The sequence below is a fragment of the Tachyglossus aculeatus genome, chromosome 27 (genome assembly GCF_015852505.1).
Source record: "Tachyglossus aculeatus isolate mTacAcu1 chromosome 27, mTacAcu1.pri, whole genome shotgun sequence".
NCBI classification, from domain to species: domain Eukaryota; kingdom Metazoa; phylum Chordata; class Mammalia; order Monotremata; family Tachyglossidae; genus Tachyglossus; species Tachyglossus aculeatus.
Window position 1 is genome coordinate 3,385,621 of NC_052092.1, and position 18,269 is coordinate 3,403,889.

The 18,269-nt window shown below is 50.1% G+C and overlaps 1 protein-coding gene across 7 annotated transcripts in view; it reads left to right on the plus strand.

Annotated features, from left to right (window-relative positions):
• ERC1 (ELKS/RAB6-interacting/CAST family member 1) overlaps window positions 1-18,269 on the plus strand; it is a 276,795-nt gene that overhangs the window by 36,122 nt on the left and 222,404 nt on the right. For 4 of the 7 annotated variants that reach the window (XM_038767708.1, XM_038767710.1, XM_038767709.1 and 1 more), the window contains exons 3-5: window positions 4,813-5,235; window positions 14,423-14,497; window positions 15,044-15,199. In XM_038767708.1, coding sequence (XP_038623636.1) covers window positions 4,813-5,235; window positions 14,423-14,497; window positions 15,044-15,199 — 654 coding nt within the window. Of the gene's footprint in view, window positions 1-4,812; window positions 5,236-14,422; window positions 14,498-15,043; window positions 15,200-16,741; window positions 16,826-18,269 lie in introns of all 7 variants that reach the window. The other 3 variants (XM_038767705.1, XM_038767706.1, XM_038767707.1) reach the window with 1 other exon arrangement.

Below are 18,269 nucleotides of genomic sequence, written 5' to 3' on the forward strand. Positions count from 1 at the left end.
AATAAGCACCACGCTCCTCTCCGGTGTTTACAGTGTGGCGAGCCATTCTAGCGTTTCAAGATAAGCAGTGCCACTTTAACAGTGACTGAAATTCCCTCTGTTGGCACAGATGGCGGAAAGGAAATCATGCCCACTGGAGTCAAGTGACGGAGAGGTCGGACTCAGAAAGAAGGGTCTGCCCGTCCGTTGAAAACACTTTCTCAGAAGGGATGGCTCGCGTAGCGGATTCCTGTTCTTTTGGTCGTTTTCGTTTTTGGTGGACTTGCTTGCCCTTTCGTATTTTTGATCCCAGACGAAAGAGTTAAGGGCAGTAAGTGTCGGAGATTTCTGTTCCACAGGATGCCGAGTAGGCCAGGAGTATCAGCCAAGTCAAGACGGGGGTTGGGAAGTCCGTAGATAAACAATCTGTAATGTTTCTAGAGAAGAATCGAATATTCTCCCCCTTTTGCTCTGCTGTAGTCTTTCAAGGGCTTAGAGCAGTGCCTGTGTACGGTGCGATGGTTCATTTATTCATTCAGTGGTATTTATTGAGCACTTGCTATATGCAGAGCACTGAACTGAGCACTTAGGAGAGTCTATGATGCTACTAGCAAAGAATCCAGTGAGCAAGAATGAAGTCTTTTACCTCTTTTACTTTGCTGTAGCCTGCCAAGGGCTTAGTACAGTGTCTGCGTGCAGTGTGAGGCTCAATTAATTCATTCAGTGGTATTTACTGAGCACTTAATCTGTGCAGAACACTGTACTAAGCACTTGGGAAAGTCGATAATGTTATTAGAGAAGAATCCAGTGGGCAAGAATCAAGGCTTCTTCCTCTATTGCTTTGTTGTAGCTTGCCAAGGGCTTATTCAGTTATTCATTCAACTGTATTTAACAGTGCCGTACACATAGTAAGCACTAAACAAATGCCATTATTATTATTGAGCGCTTACTGTGGGCAGAGCACTGTACTAAGTGCTTGGGAAAGGACAGTATAACAATTAATAGACACATTCCCTGCCCACAACGAGATCACAATCTAGAGGCTTAGTACAGTGTCGTAGTGCAGCGACTCCCAATTCTGTGCTGTAAATAAAAAAAAATAATAAAAAATGATGGTACTTCTTAAGCGCTAATAGGTGTAAAGAGCTCTTCCAAGCTCTGGGGTAGATGCAAGCTAATCGGGTTGCCATCCCACATGGGGCTCACAGTCTTAATCCCCATTTGACAGATGAGGTAACTGAGATCCAGAGAAGTGAAGCGACTTGCTCAAGGCTACACAGCAGACAAGGGGCAGAGCCAGGATTAGAACCCGGCTCCTTCTGACTCCCACTGTAGACCACTACACTACACTCTAGACCACGGGCCATGCATTTTCTCTCTTTCCTCCCTTCTCCAGGAGTGCAGTCCCTCACCACAGGCCCTACCGGGAGCTATTTCAGGAGTTCTCTTAAGTTGAACGGGGCTGACGTATAAATAAACTCCATCTGTGTCATCGAGATGTGTGCGTTCTCTACCTCTTTTCCTCCAGCCTCAGAAAAAAACAACCCCGCCAAGGTTTCCCCACAGCTGTTGCTCCCCTTCTCCAGTTTTGAACTCTGCAGCAGGGAATCACAGCTTATAAAGCCACTGGAGGCAATAGTGCATTTTTTTGTCTTCATGCAAGCCCTATATTTCGATTTTTTTAAAAAAAAGATAGTTCTGGATTTGGGGCGCGGTCCAGATTTTTGCAAAAAATGGCACTGAGCTTATTTTTATTATTGTAATTATACAATTCATTCATTCAGTTGTATTTATTGATCGCTTACTCTGGGCAGAGCACTGTACTAAGCTCTTGGGAGAGTACAACATAACAATAAACAGACACATTCCCTGCCCACCACAAATATTTGTTCAGTGCTTTCGACGAGTCAGGCATTTTTCTAAACTCCGGGGTGGATCCAAGTTCGTCACGTGGGGTACAATCCCTGTTCCCAATGGGGCTCACAGATCGGGAGAGGGGGAACAGGCATTGAATCCCCATTTTCCAAATGAGGGGACTGAGGCCCGGCAAAGCGACTTGCCCAAGGGCATGCAGCAGACGAGGGGCAGAGCCGGGCTTAGAACTCAGGACACCTGATTCCAAGGCCCGGTCTCTGTGAGCCCACTGTTGGGTAGGGACCGTCTTTATGTGTTGCCAACTTGTACTTCCCAAGTGCTTAGTACAGTGCTCTGCACACAGTAAGCGCTCAATAAATACGATTGATCGATCGATTGATTGATTCTATGGTGGAGAACAAATCCAGTGATGAAACGGCCCCTGTGGAGAAGTTTTTCTCCAGTGCAGAAGCTGGAGAGGCCGGGCCTGAGAGTCTGATGGTCATGGGTTCTAATCCCTGCTCCTATAATTCTATTTATTCTGATGGTTTTGAGACCTGTTTCCATGTTTTGTTTTGTTGTCTGTCTTTCCCGTCTAGACGGTGAGTCCGTTGCTGGGTAGGGACCGTCTCTATATGTTGCCGACTTATACTTCCCAAGTGCTCAGTACAGTGCTCTGCACACAATAAGCACTCAATAAATACGGTTGAATGAATGAATGAATGCTCCGCCCCTTGTCTACCAGGTGACCTTGGGTTAGTCCTGTCACTTCTCTGGGTGGCAGTTACCCCGTCTGTAAAATGGGGATGGAGACTGTGGGACAGGGCCTTGATTTGCCTGTGTCCACCCCGGCACATAGGAAGCGCTTAACAAATACAATCGTCATTATTATTATTATTACTATGTGGGCTAAGAGGACGCAGTGTTCTTCACTGACTGTGGTTCCTTTTTACGATCACACGGCCAATAAATGGCAGAGCCGAGAATAGAACCCAGGTCCTCTGACTTCCCAAGCGCTTAGTACAGTGTTCTGCACACAGTAAGCGCTCAATAAATATGATTGAATGAATGAATGAATGAATTCCCAGTCCTGAGCTCTTTCCACCAGGCCACACTGCTTCTCAGAAGAGGAGGGTTGGGATCCTCTGGGTTGTAAATTCATTACAGGCAGGGTATGTATCAGCTAACTTTGCTTTATTGCGCTTTCCCAAGCTTTTAGTACAGTGTTTTGCACATACTCCACGTTTTGTTGTCTGTCTCCCCCCTTCTAGACTGTGAGCCCGTTGTTGGGTAGGGACCATCTCGATAGGTTGCCGGCTTGCACTTCCCAAGCGCTTAGTACAGTGCTCTGCACACAGTAAGCGCTCAATAAAGCAGCGTGGCTCAGTGGAAAGAGTATGGGCTTTGGAGTCAGAGGTCATGGGTTCAAATCCCGGCTCTGCCAATTGTCAGCTGTGTGACTTTGGGCAAGTCACTTCACTTCTCTGGGCCTCAGTTACCTCATCTGGAAAATGGGGATTAAGACTGTGAGCCCCCCGTGGGACAACCTGATCACCTTGTAACCTCCCCAGTGCTTAGAACAGGGCTTTGCACGTAGTAAGCACTCAACAAATGCCATCATTAAATTAATTAATTAGTAAATACGATTGAATGAATAAATGACAGATGGTGGTCGTCTTGGGTTAAGCAGGGCCTGATGCAGCTTCCTCGCTAGTTGGGGGGCTGGCTCTCGGAAAAGCAGCATGGCGCAGCTGAGAAAGCACGTCTGGGAGTCAGAAGTTCATGGGTTCTAATCCTGTCTCCACATTTTTGTCTGCTGGGTGACCTTAAGCAGGTCACTTCACTTGTCTGGGCCTCAGTTCCCTCATCTAGAAAATGGGGATTGAGACCGTGAGCCCCACATGGGGCAGGGACCGTGTCCAACCCGATTTGTTTGTAGCCACCGCAGCGCTTTGTACAGTGCCTGGCGCATAGGAAATTGGAAGCGTTTAACAAATGCCACAACTATTATCATTATTATTAATAATAATCATAAAAAGAAAAAAATCTTTCCTGGGAAAGATTTGCCAGGATGGATCTTTGGCGGCCTCCGTTGGAAACTGAGATCCGTCGTCATCACTGGCTTAAATAATAATAGTAACAGGAAGCAGCGTGGCCTGGTGGATAGAGCCTGGGGCTGGGAGTTAGAAGGACCTGGGTTCTCTATCCTGCCCTGCCAATTGTTTGCTGTGCAACCTTGGGCAAATCACTTCACGTCTCTGGGTTTTCGTTACCCAGGTGGTAATGAAATGGGGAAATGGGGTAACGAAAAGGGTAATGAAATTGTACAGTGGGGAATAAGACCATAAGCCCCACGTGGGACAGGGCCTGTAACCAATCTGATAAACCCATGTGTACCCCAATGCTTAGTGCAGTGCTGGGCACATAAGCTTATAATAATAATTGCTTACTATGTGCCAGGCACTATAATAATAATGATGATGATGGCATTTATTAAGCGCTTCCTATGTTCAAAGCACTGTTCTAAGCACTGGGGAGGTTACAGGATGATCAGGTTGTCCCACGGGGGGCTCACAGTCTTAATTCCCATTTTACAGATGAGGTAACTGAGGCCCAGAGAAGTGAAGTAACTTGCCCAAAGTCACCCAGCTGACAATTGGCGGAGCCGGGATTTGAACCCATGACCTCTGACTCCAAAGCCTGGGCTCTTTCCACTGAGCCCCGCCGCTGTACTAAGCACTGGGGTAGATACAAGGTAATGGAGTTGGACACAGTCCCTATCCCATGTGGGACTCTGAGTCTTAATCCCCATTTTCCAGGTGAAGTGACTCACCCAGGGTCCCCCAGCAGACAAGCTGCAGACCCGGGATTAGAACCCAAGTCCTTCTGTCTCCCTTTTCACCAGGCCACACTGCTTTCCAGACCAGCGGCAGCCACCCCCTGATTAAACCCGTCCCCTTTTTGTGTCTCCGGCCTCAGCACATGCAGATGACCGTCCAGGCCCTCCAGGACGAGCTCCGCATCCAGCGGGACCTCAACCAGCTGTTCCAGCAGGACGGCGGGGGCCGGGCCGGGGGCGGGGAGCCGCTGGCGGCCGAGCTGACCGAGGAGAACTTCCAGCGGCTGCACGGCGAGCATGAGCGTCAGGCCAAGGAGCTCTTCCTCCTGCGCAAGACCCTGGAGGAGATGGAGCTGCGCATCGAGACGCAGAAGCAGACCCTCAACGCCCGGGACGAGTCCATCAAGAAGCTCCTGGAGATGCTGCAGAGCAAGGGGCTGGCGGCCAAGGCCAGCGAGGAGGACCACGAGCGCACCCGCCGCCTGGCCGAGGCCGAGATGCACGTCCACCACCTGGAGGGCCTGCTGGACCAGAAGGACAAGGAGAGCAACATGTTGAGAGAGGTACGCGGTCCCGCTCCCTTCTGGGTCACCCTGACGTGCTCCCTGCATCCCAGCCTCAGTGTCCAGATCTGTCGTTTTATTTCTTTACATCAGTGTCGGCCTCCCGCTCTAGACTGTAAACTCCTGGTCGGCTCCTTTCCTCCTCTCTCACTCTTCTTGGCGTCGCCCTGACTAGCTCCCTGTCTTCATCCCCGCAGCACTTATGTCCGTATCCGTCGTTTAATTTATTTACGTCAAATATCAGTCTCCCACTCTAGACTGTAGACGGCTCCTTTCCTCTTCTCCCACTTTTTTCTGCGTCACCCTGACTTGATCCCTTTATTCATCCCCTCACTCCCAGACCCACTGTCCATATCTGTCATTTTATTTCTTTCCTTCAATGTCAGTCTCCCCTTCTAGACTTTAAGCTCCCGGTCGGCTCCTTTGCTCTTCTCCCATCCCCTTCTGCGTCACCCCGACTTGCTCTTTTTATTCATCCATGCAGAGAAGCAGCGTGGCTCAGTGGAAAGAGCCCGGGCTTTGGAGTCAGAGGTCATGGGATCAAATCCCGGCTCCGCCACTTGTCAGCTGTGTGACTTTGGGCAAGTCACTTAACTTCTCTGGGCCTCAGTTCCCTCATCTGTAAAATGGGGATTAAGACTGTAAGCCCCCCGTGGGACAACCTGATCACCTTGTAACCTCCCCAGCACTTAGAACAGTGCTTTGCACGTAGTAAGGGCTTAATAAATGCCATCATTATTATTATTATTATTATCCCCCACGTTCCCAGCCCCACAGCACTTATGTCCCTATCTGTCATTTTATTTGTTTATTGTAACGTCTGTCTCCTCCTCTAGACTATAAGCTCGTTTCGGGCAGGGAATGTGTCTGTATTGTCCTATTGGACTCTCCCAAGTGCTTATTCCTGGGCTCTGCACACAGTAAGTGCCCAATAAATAAGAGTGGGGCGAATATCAGATGTCCAGAGGTCACAGATCCGGAGTCGGCCTCCTGGGGCCACCTGCCCTTGGATCGGGTCTGTCCCCGATCCCTCACCTGTCACGCAGCTCCTTCCACTTCTCCCCGAGAGGAGCCACTGGTGCGAAGTGGGGATGTGCCTATTTATTGTTGTATCATCCTCTCCCAAGCGCTTAGAACAGTGCTCTGCACACGGTAAGCACTCAGGACATACGACTGACTGAAAAAGGGGAGCCTGGTCAGACCGAGCAGAGGAAAGCGAGCCGCTACCTGTGCGGAGGAGAGAGGCGGGGAAGCCTTGACAGCGGTAATGGATGGTTGCCCTGTGGTTTCCATGGAAACAGTCGCTGGCTGTAAAGGGTAGTGTGATAAAAGCATCCCCCGCCATGGAGGCGCAGGCAGAAGATATTTTTTTAAAGGGATACGGCCATGTCTGGTGCAGAGAGAGAAGGCCAAGGCTCCAGCCTTGGGACATCTCAGGTCTCTCGACGCCGGGCATCATCACCCCTTTTAGTGCAAACCCTCCAAAACGAAAAAATGAACGCAGGCGGCAGGTGTCAGGTTGGCTCCGCTTCGGGGCCAGCGGATCGCTTCCTGGCGCCCAAGTGGTTTCTCCTGACTCTCACTCCCTCCCTCTCGAAATGTCAGAGGTTGATCACGTCACTCCCAAAGCGGCAGCCCGGCCTGGGCCTACCCGAATGAAGAGCGAATGAAAAGCGGGGGTTCGGTTCGGTTCCCAAATCTTTTTGCCAGCCGGTTCTTTCCGAATCCCGCCATCTCCTTTCCCTCCACTCGGAGGGTTTTGAGGTCCCTGGGAGAAAGGTAGGGCACTGCCAAATATATCATTCAGGTCGCGGCGGGAAGAGAGGCGTAGATGGGGTTTTCTGCAGTCGTCTTTTCTATCCCCTTGGGAGACTGTACCATTTTGTCTAATCCTTTTTTTCTGGTGAATCGTATTTGTAGGCGCTTATGATGTGCCAGGCACTGTACTAAGCACTGGGGCAGATGCAAGTTAATCAAGTTGGGCACAGTCCGTGTCCTACGTGAGGCTCACAGCCTTAATCACTATTTTAAAGATGAGGGAACTGAGGCCCAGTGAAGTGACCGGCCCAAGGTCACACACAGCAGACAAGTGATAATAATAATAATGATGGTATTTATTAAGCGCTTACTATGTGCTAAGCACTGCTCTAAGCGCTGGGGAGGTTACAAGGTGATCAGGTTGTCCCGTGGGGGGGCTCACAGTCTTCATCCCCATTTTACAGATGAGGTAACTGAGGCCCAGAGAAGGGAAGTGACTTGCCCAAAGTGATGGAGCCGGGATTAGAACCTAGGTCCTTCTGAATCCCAGGACCGGGCTCCATCCGCTAGGCCGAGCTGCTTGCAACCGGGTAGCGATGTAGGCGGGATCAATTGATCAGTCAATCAGTGGTAATTATTGAGCGCTTACTGTCTGCAGAGCAGTGTAGTAAGCCCTTGGGAGAGGACAGTATAACAGAATTGGTAGACACACTCCCTGCCCACAGTGAGTTCGCAGTCTAGAGGGATATATAAAAACAGGGAGCAAGTCAGGGCGACGCAGAAGGGAGCGGAAGACAAGGAAAGTGGGCTTAGTCAGGGAAGGCCTCTTGGAGGAGGCTTTGAAGGTGGGGAGAGTACTCGTCCTCCCGATACGAAGAGACCAGGGGCAGGACGTGGGAGAGGGGTCGGCAGCGAGATGGATGAAATCGAGATACAATGAGTTGATTGGCACCGGAAGAGTGGGATGTGCAGGCTGGGTTGCAGTTGGAGAGTAGCGAGATAAGGTAGAAGAGGGCAGGATGACAGTGCTTTAAAGCAGACGTTCCCTGCCCACAGCAAGCTGACGGCCTGGCACCCACGTGGCTACCAACCCTCCTCGGTATGCCATGGCATCACCGGGCACCGTTCTCTGGAGATGTGAGCTGAAAAGGGTCCTGTGGGTATCGAGCCTCCGAGGGCCCTTGGTGACGTGCTGCCAAGAGCACGCCCAGCCGGGAAGGCTGGGACATGTGTGTGTCTATGTGTTTGTGTGCGCGTGCGTCAAATCCCCGTTCTTCGTGTTCCCTTGTAATTATATAGTCCCGCCTGGGGCCAAGGCCCTGCATGGAATATAAAGATTGTTCCCGTCTAGAGGATCCAAGGAAGATACAGATTAAAAAGCCCCGGCACCAAAGAGAGCTGGGGAATAAAGCTTAGCATAAGGGAGGAAGATTGGATCAGTGGGTCCATTTGAGAAGCAGTGTGGCCTAGTGGAAAGAGATCGGGCCTGGGCGTCAGAGGACCTGGGCTCTAGGGGAAGCAGCGTGGCTCAGTGGAAAGAGCCTGGGCTTTGGAGTCAGAGGTCATGGGTTCAAATCCTGACTCCACCACTTGTCAGCTGTGTGACTTTGGGCATGTCACTTAACTTCTCTGTGCCTGTTACCTCATCTGGAAAATGGGGATTAAGTCTGTGAGCCCCCCGTGGGACAACTTGATTACCTTGTATCTACCCCAGCGCTTAGAACAGAGCTTTGCACATAGTAAGCGCTTAATAAATGCCATCATTATTATTATTAGTGCTGGCTTGGACACTTAATTGTAATTGTGGTACTGGTTAAGCACTTACTATATGTCAGTCACTGTACTAAGCACTGGGGACTGTGAGCCCATCCTCGACTGTGAGCCCGTCGTTGGGTAGGGACCGTCTCTATATGTCGCCAACTTGTACTTCCCAGGCGCTTAGTACAGTGCTCTGCACACAGTAAGCGCTCAATAAATACGATTGAATGAATGAAGGAGCTTACTAGACGTCGCAGTTACTGTCGGATCGTGCAGAGGCCTCGGTCGCCCTAAGCAGAACAACAAGCCCCCTCTGCTGGCCACAAAACAGATCGCAACCAGCTCAATGGTTCATTCATTCATTCAATCGTATTTATTGAGCGCTTACTGTGTGCAGAGCACTGGACTAAGCGCTTGGGAAGTACAAGTTGGCAACATATAGAGACGGTCCCTACCCAACAGTGGGCTCACAGTCTAGAAGGAGGAGACAGAGAACAAAATAAAACATAGTAATTCTCTTTGCACATAGTAAGCGCTTAATAAATGCTATCATTATTATTATTATTATTATTTGTTTGCTAGGCACTTACCACATGCCAGGCACCATTCTAAGAGCTGGGGTGGAAACCAGCAAATTGGGTTGGACCCTGTCCCTATCCCACGTGGGGCTCACAGTGTCCATCCCCATTTTGCAGATGAGGGAACTGAGGCACAGAGGAGTTGAGTGACTCGCGCGGGGTCATGCAGCAGACAAATGACAGCAAACCTTGTGACTCCCAGGCCCGTGCTCTATCCCTATGCAGCAGACAAATGGCAGCAAACCTTGTGACTCCCAGGCCCGTGCCCTATCCCTATGCCATACTGCTTATCTATCGATGGTTATCGATTGATCTCTGGTATGTACTGAGCGCCCGCTTGCTTTGCGGAGAGCCCTGTACAAAACGCTTAGGAGGGTACACTCCAACAGAGTCGGTAGATGTGACCCCTGCGCACAAAGAGTTTAGAGGAAGAGTTGGGCGTTAAAAACAGATTATTGGATTGGTTTCATCACACCCCACAGACAAACGTTTTCAGTCAGTGCCTGCCGATGACAAAGGAAGAAATCATCTTTAGGAGGCGTGAAGATGGAGCCATCTAGTCTCGGCTGGCTACCGCTTCAGCAGAACACTTTAATTTTTGCCTCATGCTGGCTTCTGCTTAGTTACTCGGTTTGATGAAGAAAAATTGGATCACGCACCTGCAGTATTGGGGAACATCCAGCTCCCCAATTTTACTCGCTTTTGGCCCACTAGACATCCGCCATACACCCCATGGCCTGGAATGCCCCCCCTCCCCACATCCGCCAAGCTAGTAGCTCTCTTCCTCCCTTCAAGGCCCTACTGAGAGCTCACCTCCTCCAGGAGGCCTTCCCAGGCTGAGCCCCCGGGGTCCTTCCTCTCCCCCTCCTCGCCCTCTCCATCCCTCCCGCCTTACCTCCTTCCCTTCCCCACAGCACCTGTATATATGTATATATGTTTGTATGTATTTATTACTCTATTTTACTTGTACATATCTATTCTATTTATTTTGTTAATATGTTTTGTTTTGTTCTCTGTCACCCCCTTCTAGACTGTGAGCCCACTGTTGGGTAGGGACCGTCTCTATGTGTTGCCAACTTGTACTTCCCAAGCACTTAGTGCAGTGCTCTGCACACAGTAAGCGCTCAATAAATACGATTGATTGATTGATTGATCCTTGTGGGTCCTGAGGAGAGAGGGGAGGGACTGACTCTCCATAAAAGACTCGCTACTATTATTCATTCCCCCTCCCAGCCCCACAGCACTTATGCCCTTATCTGTCATTTCTTTCTTTCTATTCATGTCTTTCTACCGCCCCCCCCCCCCACCCACTGCCAGACTTTAAGCTTGCTGTGGGTAGGGAATGTGTCTGTTTATTGTTGCAATGTCCTCTTCCAAGTGCTTAGTACAGTGCTGTGCACACAGTAAGTGCTCAATAAATACAGTTGACTGACAGAATAAAACAGGGCCTAGGTGAAGTTATTTGCAACCCCCTGGCATGCTGGGCATGTCCCCTTGGCTGAAGATTTTCATTCATTCATTCATTCAATCGTATTTATTGAGCACTTACTGTGTGCAGAGCACTGTACTAAGCGCTTGGGAAGTACAAGTTGGCAACATCTAGAGACGGTCCCTACCCAACAGCGGGCTCACAGTCTAGAAGGGGGAGACAGACAACAAAACAAAACATATTAACAAAATAAAATGAATAGAATAAATATGTACCAATAAAATAAATAAATAGAGTAATAAGTACATACAGATATACATACGTAGATGCAGGTGCTGTGGGGAGGGGAAGGAGGTAAGGCGGGGGGATGGAGAGGGGGAGCAGCAGACAAGCGGCAGAGCCAGGATTTGATCCCAGGTCCTTCTGGCTCCGAGGCCGAGGCCCTAACCATCAGGCTGCCCTGCCTTACTGGGATTCTGGGATGCTGTTGGTACCTGGCAAGAACTTGGCTCAAAATGGGAAATGGCCTCGGAAGTCTCGGGGGCTCAGACCAGGCCTTCGGTCTCCGTTCTCCCCCGACCCCTCCGCGTCCCCCACCTTCTGAGCTTCTCTGCCCAGGGGTTCCCGGTGGTCAGCATTTGTTCATCATTTCTGACCTGGAGTTAGGATTAGGATTTGAGCGGACAGCTGTCAGAAAAAATCGGCTGCCTAGTGGATACCTTGAGGGGGTTCTTCCTTGGAAATCAGCTTTTGCCAGCAGACTCGATCAGTTCCATATCCTCAGCCCAAAATCCAGTTCCAAAGTTGTAGCTTTTTTTCTTTTATGGTGTTTCTTAAGCCCTTACTATGTGCCAGGCACTGTAATAATAATAATAATAATAATAATAATAATAATGTTGGTATTTGTTAAGCGCTTACTATGTGCCAAGCACTGTTCTAAGCCCTGGGATAGATACAAGGTAATCAGGTTGTCCCACATGGGGCTCACAGTCTTCATCCCCATTTTACCTCATCCCCAGATGAGGTAACTGAGGCACAGAGAAGTGAAGTGACTTGCCCAAGGTCACACAGCTGACAAGTGGCGGAGCCGGGATTTGAACCCACAACCTCTGACTCCAAAGCCCGGGCTCTTTCCACTGAGCCACGCTGCTTCAATGAGTATATGATAATGATAACTGTGGTATTTGTTAAGCGCTTACTATGTGCCAGGAACAGTACAGCGTGGCTCAGTGAAAAGAGCACGGCTTTGGAGTCAGAGGTCATGGGTTCAAATCCCGGCTCCGCCGATTGTCAACTGTGCGACTTTGGGCAAGTCACTTCACTTCTCTGGGCCTCAGTTACCTCATCTGTAAAATGGGGATTGACTGTGAGCCCCCCCGTGGGACAACCTGATCACCTTGTAACCTCCCCAGTGCTTAGAACAGTGCTTTGCACATTGTAAGCGTTTAATAAATGCCATTATTATTATTATTATTATTAAGCACTGGGGTAGATACATGCTGATCAGGTCAGACACAGTCCATGTCCCACGAGGGGCTCGCAGTCGTAATCCCCATTCGTAGAGTTCCTTTAGGCCACATTGCCTCTCTCCAGGACACGTGTGAATATATACGCATGCATTTGTTCAATACCTCCCCCACCAATCAATCAATTAATCGGTGGTATTTATTGAGTGCTTACTGTTTGCAGAGCAGTATTCGAAGGTGCTGCTCATTTTAGCAGAAGCAGTTGGCCTAGTGGAAAAGGCCTGTCTTGGGGGTCAGAGGCCTGGGATTCTAATCCCAGCTCTGCCACTCGCCTGCTGTGTGACCTTGGGCAAGTCACTTAACTTCTCTGGGCCTCAGTTCCCTCATCTGCAAATGGGGAGTCAGTGCCTGTTCTCTGTCCTACTTAGACGCTGAGACCTGATTATCATGATCTACCCCAGCGCTTAATACAGTGTTTGGCACTTCCCCATCCCCCCCCACCCTACCGCTTTGCCATCCCCACAGCACCTGTATATATGTTTGTACAGATTTATTACTCTGTTTTTTTTACTTGCACATATTTATTATTCTATTTATTTTGTTAATGAAGTGCATCTAGTTTTAATTCTATTTGTTCTGGTGAGTTGACACCTGTCCACACGTTTTGTTTTGTTGTCTGTCTCCCCCTTCTAGACTGTGAGCCCGTTGTTGGGTAGGGACCGTCTCCATACGTTGCCAACTTGTACTTCCCAAGCGCTTAGTACAGTGCTCTGTACACAGTAAGTGCTCAATAAATACAATTGAATGAATGAATGGTGCATAGTAAAGGCGTCACAAATACCACAGTTATCCTTATGGTTATTACGTAGCCCAGCATTTAGCACAGTGCTTGGTGCAGAGTAAATATTTTTATCATCGTTATTGTCTTAAGCGCTTACTACTTGTCAAGCACTGTTCTAAGTGCTGGTACAGTGCCTGGCATACGGTAAGTGCTTAACAAATACCATAAAGAAAAAAAGAAAGGAGAAGAAAACGAAGAAAGGATAGATCTAAGTTGATCAGTTTGGGCACATTTACCAACTGTCATAGTGATTAATTGCTGTCCAATCTGGCCATCTGCCCCCATTGTCTACCAGGTTGATTGAACACCCCGGAAACAGTTGCCGGAATTGGGGATGTACGAATCTCCCAGCTGTTTCCCCGGAGCCACGGGGGGATGCAGCGGGGACCCCCCACTTCGCATCCCAGTGCATTCCAGCCTGGAAAATCCAGAAAGAGTCTGCCTGGGAAGCCCCCAAAGAAAGCCTTAGTCCTCAAAGGATCTTCCCTCTCTCCCCAGCCCGCATCAGCAGGGTGGCATCAGCCCGTTTTCTGAGACAGGAACAAGGCATTCCTGCATGCCCCCGCCTGACACAAGCCACTGCACAGCCCGGCCCCTTCTTTCCACTTCTTCCCTTCCTCCTTTTCTCTCTCTCTTCCTCTCTCCCTTCCTTTCTCTCTCCTTTCCTCCCTCTTTCTCTCTCTGTCCCTCTCTCCCTTCCTCTCCCCCTCTCTCCCTCCCTCCATCCCCATGGGAGGGAACACTTCGTCATCGGTAACCAGGCGGGTGCAGCTCTGGGAATGGAGACTCCTGACTGAAGCCCGTTCACTTAGAGGCTCGTGCTCGCCATTCAGCGCTTCTCCCCTCTTTCCCTCTGACCCCTGGTGCTGGTCGGTCCTCCCACCTGGTTCTGTCCCTGTGAGGAAAGGCTTCCCGGCCTTTGGCCTTTTGCGGACGACAAAGTCACTCCCCCACCCCGGCTTTTGGAGTCACGAGAAAGTTGGTCCCGGCACCAGGGAGAGCAGGGGATGGCGGCGATGCCCGCGGCGGCTTCGGCCCGGGTTAGCTGGCAGGCTCGGTTTCCGGACCGATTCTAGGAAAAGGGGGAGCTGGGAGGAAGCACCTCTGGGCTGGGCATATTATGTTGAGCTGATTGTGGGAGTTTCCCCCGGCTGACTCTAAACTGTAAGCTCATCGTGGGCAGGGAATATGTCCGTTCTGTTGTTCTAATGGACTCTCCCAAGTGCTCAGTACAGTGCTCTGCATATCATTGACTGACTGACCCACTCCCTGTGGGGACTTGGGGTTCCAGAAGGCCCTGGAGAAAACGTGGAAACCCGAGTTTGACCTCACTTGTCCCTTTCCTTTTCTTGGATAGGAGCTGCACCGTCGCTTTGAGAATGCCCCCGACTCTGCCAAGACCAAAGCCCTCCAGACCGTCATCGAGATGAAGGTGAGCAAACACGGAAGCAGAAAAAATCCAGGCTTAGGAGGGGCTCATGTGCAGAACTCATATGTGCTCAATAATAATAACTGTGGTACTTGTGAAGTGTTTACTCTGGGCCAAGCACTGCTTTAAACTCTGGGGTAGATACATGGTAATTAGGTTGGACATAATCCCTGTCCCACGTGGGCCCCACAATCTAAATAAAAATCAATAACGATGGTACTTGTGAAGCGAAGTGCTTTCTACGGGCCAAGCACTGTTCTAAGCGCGGGGGTAGAGACAAGCTAATCAGGTTGGAGATAGTCCCTGTCCCACATGGGGCTCACAGTCTTCATCCCCATTTGACAGATGAGGGAACCGAGGCCCAGAGAAGTGAAGTGACTTGCCCAAGGTCACCCAGCGGACAAGCTGCCGAGCCAGGACTAGAACCCAGGTCCCCGGCATTTTAGGGATTCCCTCTGGCTCATCAGTTGGTGCCTCTGGGTGCAGTGACTTGCAATCGTCTGTTTATTTTATGGATTTTTTTTTTTTTTTTACTCCTCTTGTCCCCAGGACTCCAAAATTTCGTCCATGGAGCGTGGGCTCCGGGATCTGGAGGAGGAGATCCAGATGTTGAAGTCTAACGGGGCCCTGAGCACCGAGGAGCGGGAGGAGGAGATGAAACAGATGGAAGTGTACCGCAGCCACTCCAAGTTCATGAAGAACAAGGTGACGGGCGGGGGTCGCCGGGGGCCGGGAGGGATGCTGGGGACGGTCAGCCGGCGGGGCGAGGAGGAGCGATGGGAATCACATCCAGCCCCCTGAGCCTGTGGAATTTGTTCAGCGCTTACTGTGTGCCGAGCACTGTCAGAATAATAATAATAACAATTGTGGTTTTTGGTAAGCGCTTAGTATGTAGCAGGCCCCGTACTAAGCGCTGGGTGATAAAACAAGTAAATCAGGTTGGACACAGTCCCTGTCATTCATTCAGTCATATTTATTGAGTGCTTACTGGGTGCAGAGCACTGTGCGAAGCGCTTGGCAACAGAGACAATCCCTACCCAGCAACAGGCCCTGTCCCACATGGGGCTCACCGCCTAAGTGGGAGGGAGAACAGGGATTGAACCCCCATTTTCCAGATAAGGAAACTGAGATCCAGAGATGTGAGGTGACTGGTCCAAGGTCTCCCAGCAGGCAGCTGGCGGAGCCAGAATTAGAACCCAGATCCTCTGACCCCCAGGCCAGCGCTCTTCCCATTAGGCCCCGCCACCTCTCTCTGGTTGAACTCCACTTCTCTCCTCATCCCAGGAGATAATAATAATAATAATAATGATGGCATTTATTAAGTGCTTACTATGTGCAAAGCGCTGGGGAGGATACAAGGTAATCAGGTTGTCCCACGAAGGGCTCACAGTCTGCATCCCCATTTTACAGAAGAGGGAACTGAGGCCCAGAGAAGTGAAGTGACTTGCCCAAAGTCACACAGCTGACAATTGGCAGAGCCGGGATTTGAACCCATGACCTCTGACTCCAAAGCCCATGCCCTTTCCACTGAGCCACGCAGCTTCTCAAATGCAGAAGCATGGTCTGCATTTGTCTTCCAGCTCCCTGGAAGTTACCTCAGCCACCAGGGGAGGTTGTTGCCTAGGTCTCTAGACTGTAAGCTCATTACGGGCAGGCACCCTGTCTGCCCATTCTGTTGTATTGTCCTCTCCCAAGCGTTTAGTACAGTGCTCTGCACACAGTAAGCGCTCAGTAAATACCATTGATTGACCAGAGTGATATGGGCTCATTCTCTCTGGTCCTCTAGGCTGTAAGCTCATTGTGGGCAGGGAATGTCTGTTATATTGTTATACTGTACTCTCCTAAGTGCTTAATACAGTGGTCTGCACACAGTAAGCGCTCAGTAAATAAGACTGAGCGAGTCACTTCTCTATGCCTCAGTTACCTCATCTGTAAAATGGGGATTAAAACTGTGAGCCCTATGTGGGAAAGGGACTGTCCCACCTGACAAGCTTGTATCTACCCCAGCGCTTAGTACGGTGCCTGGCACCTAGTGAGCGCTTCACAAATACCATTTATGAGGGAAAAAGAATGAGTTCTTCCTCAAGACCACCTAGCGGGAGGAGGGAGTGGAGGGGCAGCCCTGATTGTTCTCTGTGACCCTACGCTACTCGCCCTCCGCCCCACTCCACGCCGGTTCGAAGTGGTGAATCCGAAGCTGCGCGTCAATTTCCCGAAACGAAAAAAGGAAAACGCGTGTCGTGACAGGTAGAGCAGCTGAAGGAAGAGCTAAGCACCAAAGAGGCCCAAGGGGAAGAACTGAAAAGCAGAGCAGCCTGTCTCCAGACTGAGGTCATCGCCGTAAGCTCCGTCTCCCTGGGTGCTCTGAGTCCTCAGCGGAGATCTGCTTAGCTCTTGGCTTTCTGGATGGCTCACTTTTCCCCACTTCTCTCCCCACCACCACTAACCAGCCCGCCACATTCTCTCTCTCTCTCTTCACTGACTCCTCTCCACCTCTATCGGAAGCGAGTTCAGAGGGTTCTCCGGTGCCCCTTTGGAGTGGGGTGAAATTCTCTCTGTTGGTCCTTGGAGGATTCAAAGACGGGCACCTCAGACTCTGTTTCCCGCTCCCCCTTTTTGTAGTAGCTTGATGCCCCACTTCCGGCTCTCCGAACCCAGATTCTGGATCCTTCAGGGCTTTGCGGGGCTCTCTCCGGTCATCAGCTGTCAAAGCCGTGCAGGCTGGGTGCTGTGATGGTTGTTATTGTTGTGATGATTATTATCGCGGTATTTGTTAAGCACTTGCGCTGTGTTAAGCGGTGGGGTGGATCCGAGTTAATCAGTCCCTGTCCCACACGGGACTAAGTAGGAGGGAAAACAAAATTGAATCCCCAGTTTGCAGATGCAGAAATTGAGGCCCAGAGAAGCGACTTGCCCAAGTTCACACAGCAGGCAACTGGCCGAGCCAGGATTAGAACTCATGCCCGCTGACCCCCGGGCTCGTGTTCTTTCCGCTAGGGTTGTTTTTGAGCTATCACCGTGGCTTGGACGAGTGTTTTCTCGAAGGTATGGAGCGGTTCTTTCGTCTCCAACCTCCTGTAGGAAGGTGCCGCTGAAACGTAGAAGGAGCTCACGAATCTCTTTCAGTCCACAAGCCTTAATTATAATATTAATTGTTATTTTCGTTAAGCAGTTTCTCTGTGCCAGGCACTGAACGAAGCACTGGGGTAGATACAAGGTAATCCGGTTGGACACAGTCCCTGTCCCACACAGGGCTCACAGTTTTAACCCCCATTTTCCAGATGAGGTAACTGATGCCCAGAGAATCTAAGAGATTCGCCAAGGTTACACAGCAGACGTGGGGTGGAGCCGGAATTAGAACCCGGGTCCTTCTAGGCCTGTGCAGCCAAGTCAAACCCCCGTGTCGAGACGGTGGTAGTTCCCAAAACTTGTCTCCTGGTTGGGATGGAGGAAGAAATTGCTAGTGCCTTTGTTTTTCTGGTAGTGAAACTCTACTCTCCTCAGGGAGGAATTTCAGCCATTAAAAACCCCCAGAGGAAGTACATTTTCAGTTGAAGCAAAGGATTGAATTTGAATTTAATGCTACGGTCTAGCATTTCTCTGAACTAATGTTCCCGATATTATTTTGTTGTTGCTGTGAGATTTCCGCATACCCCTCCTCAGCTCTTTGGGTTGTGTAATAGGATAATTCGGCAAAATGGGCTAGGGAAAACGCTAAGAATTGATAAAACTTTTGAAAGGGGACAGGTTCTCCATCTAATATCTATATAAATCA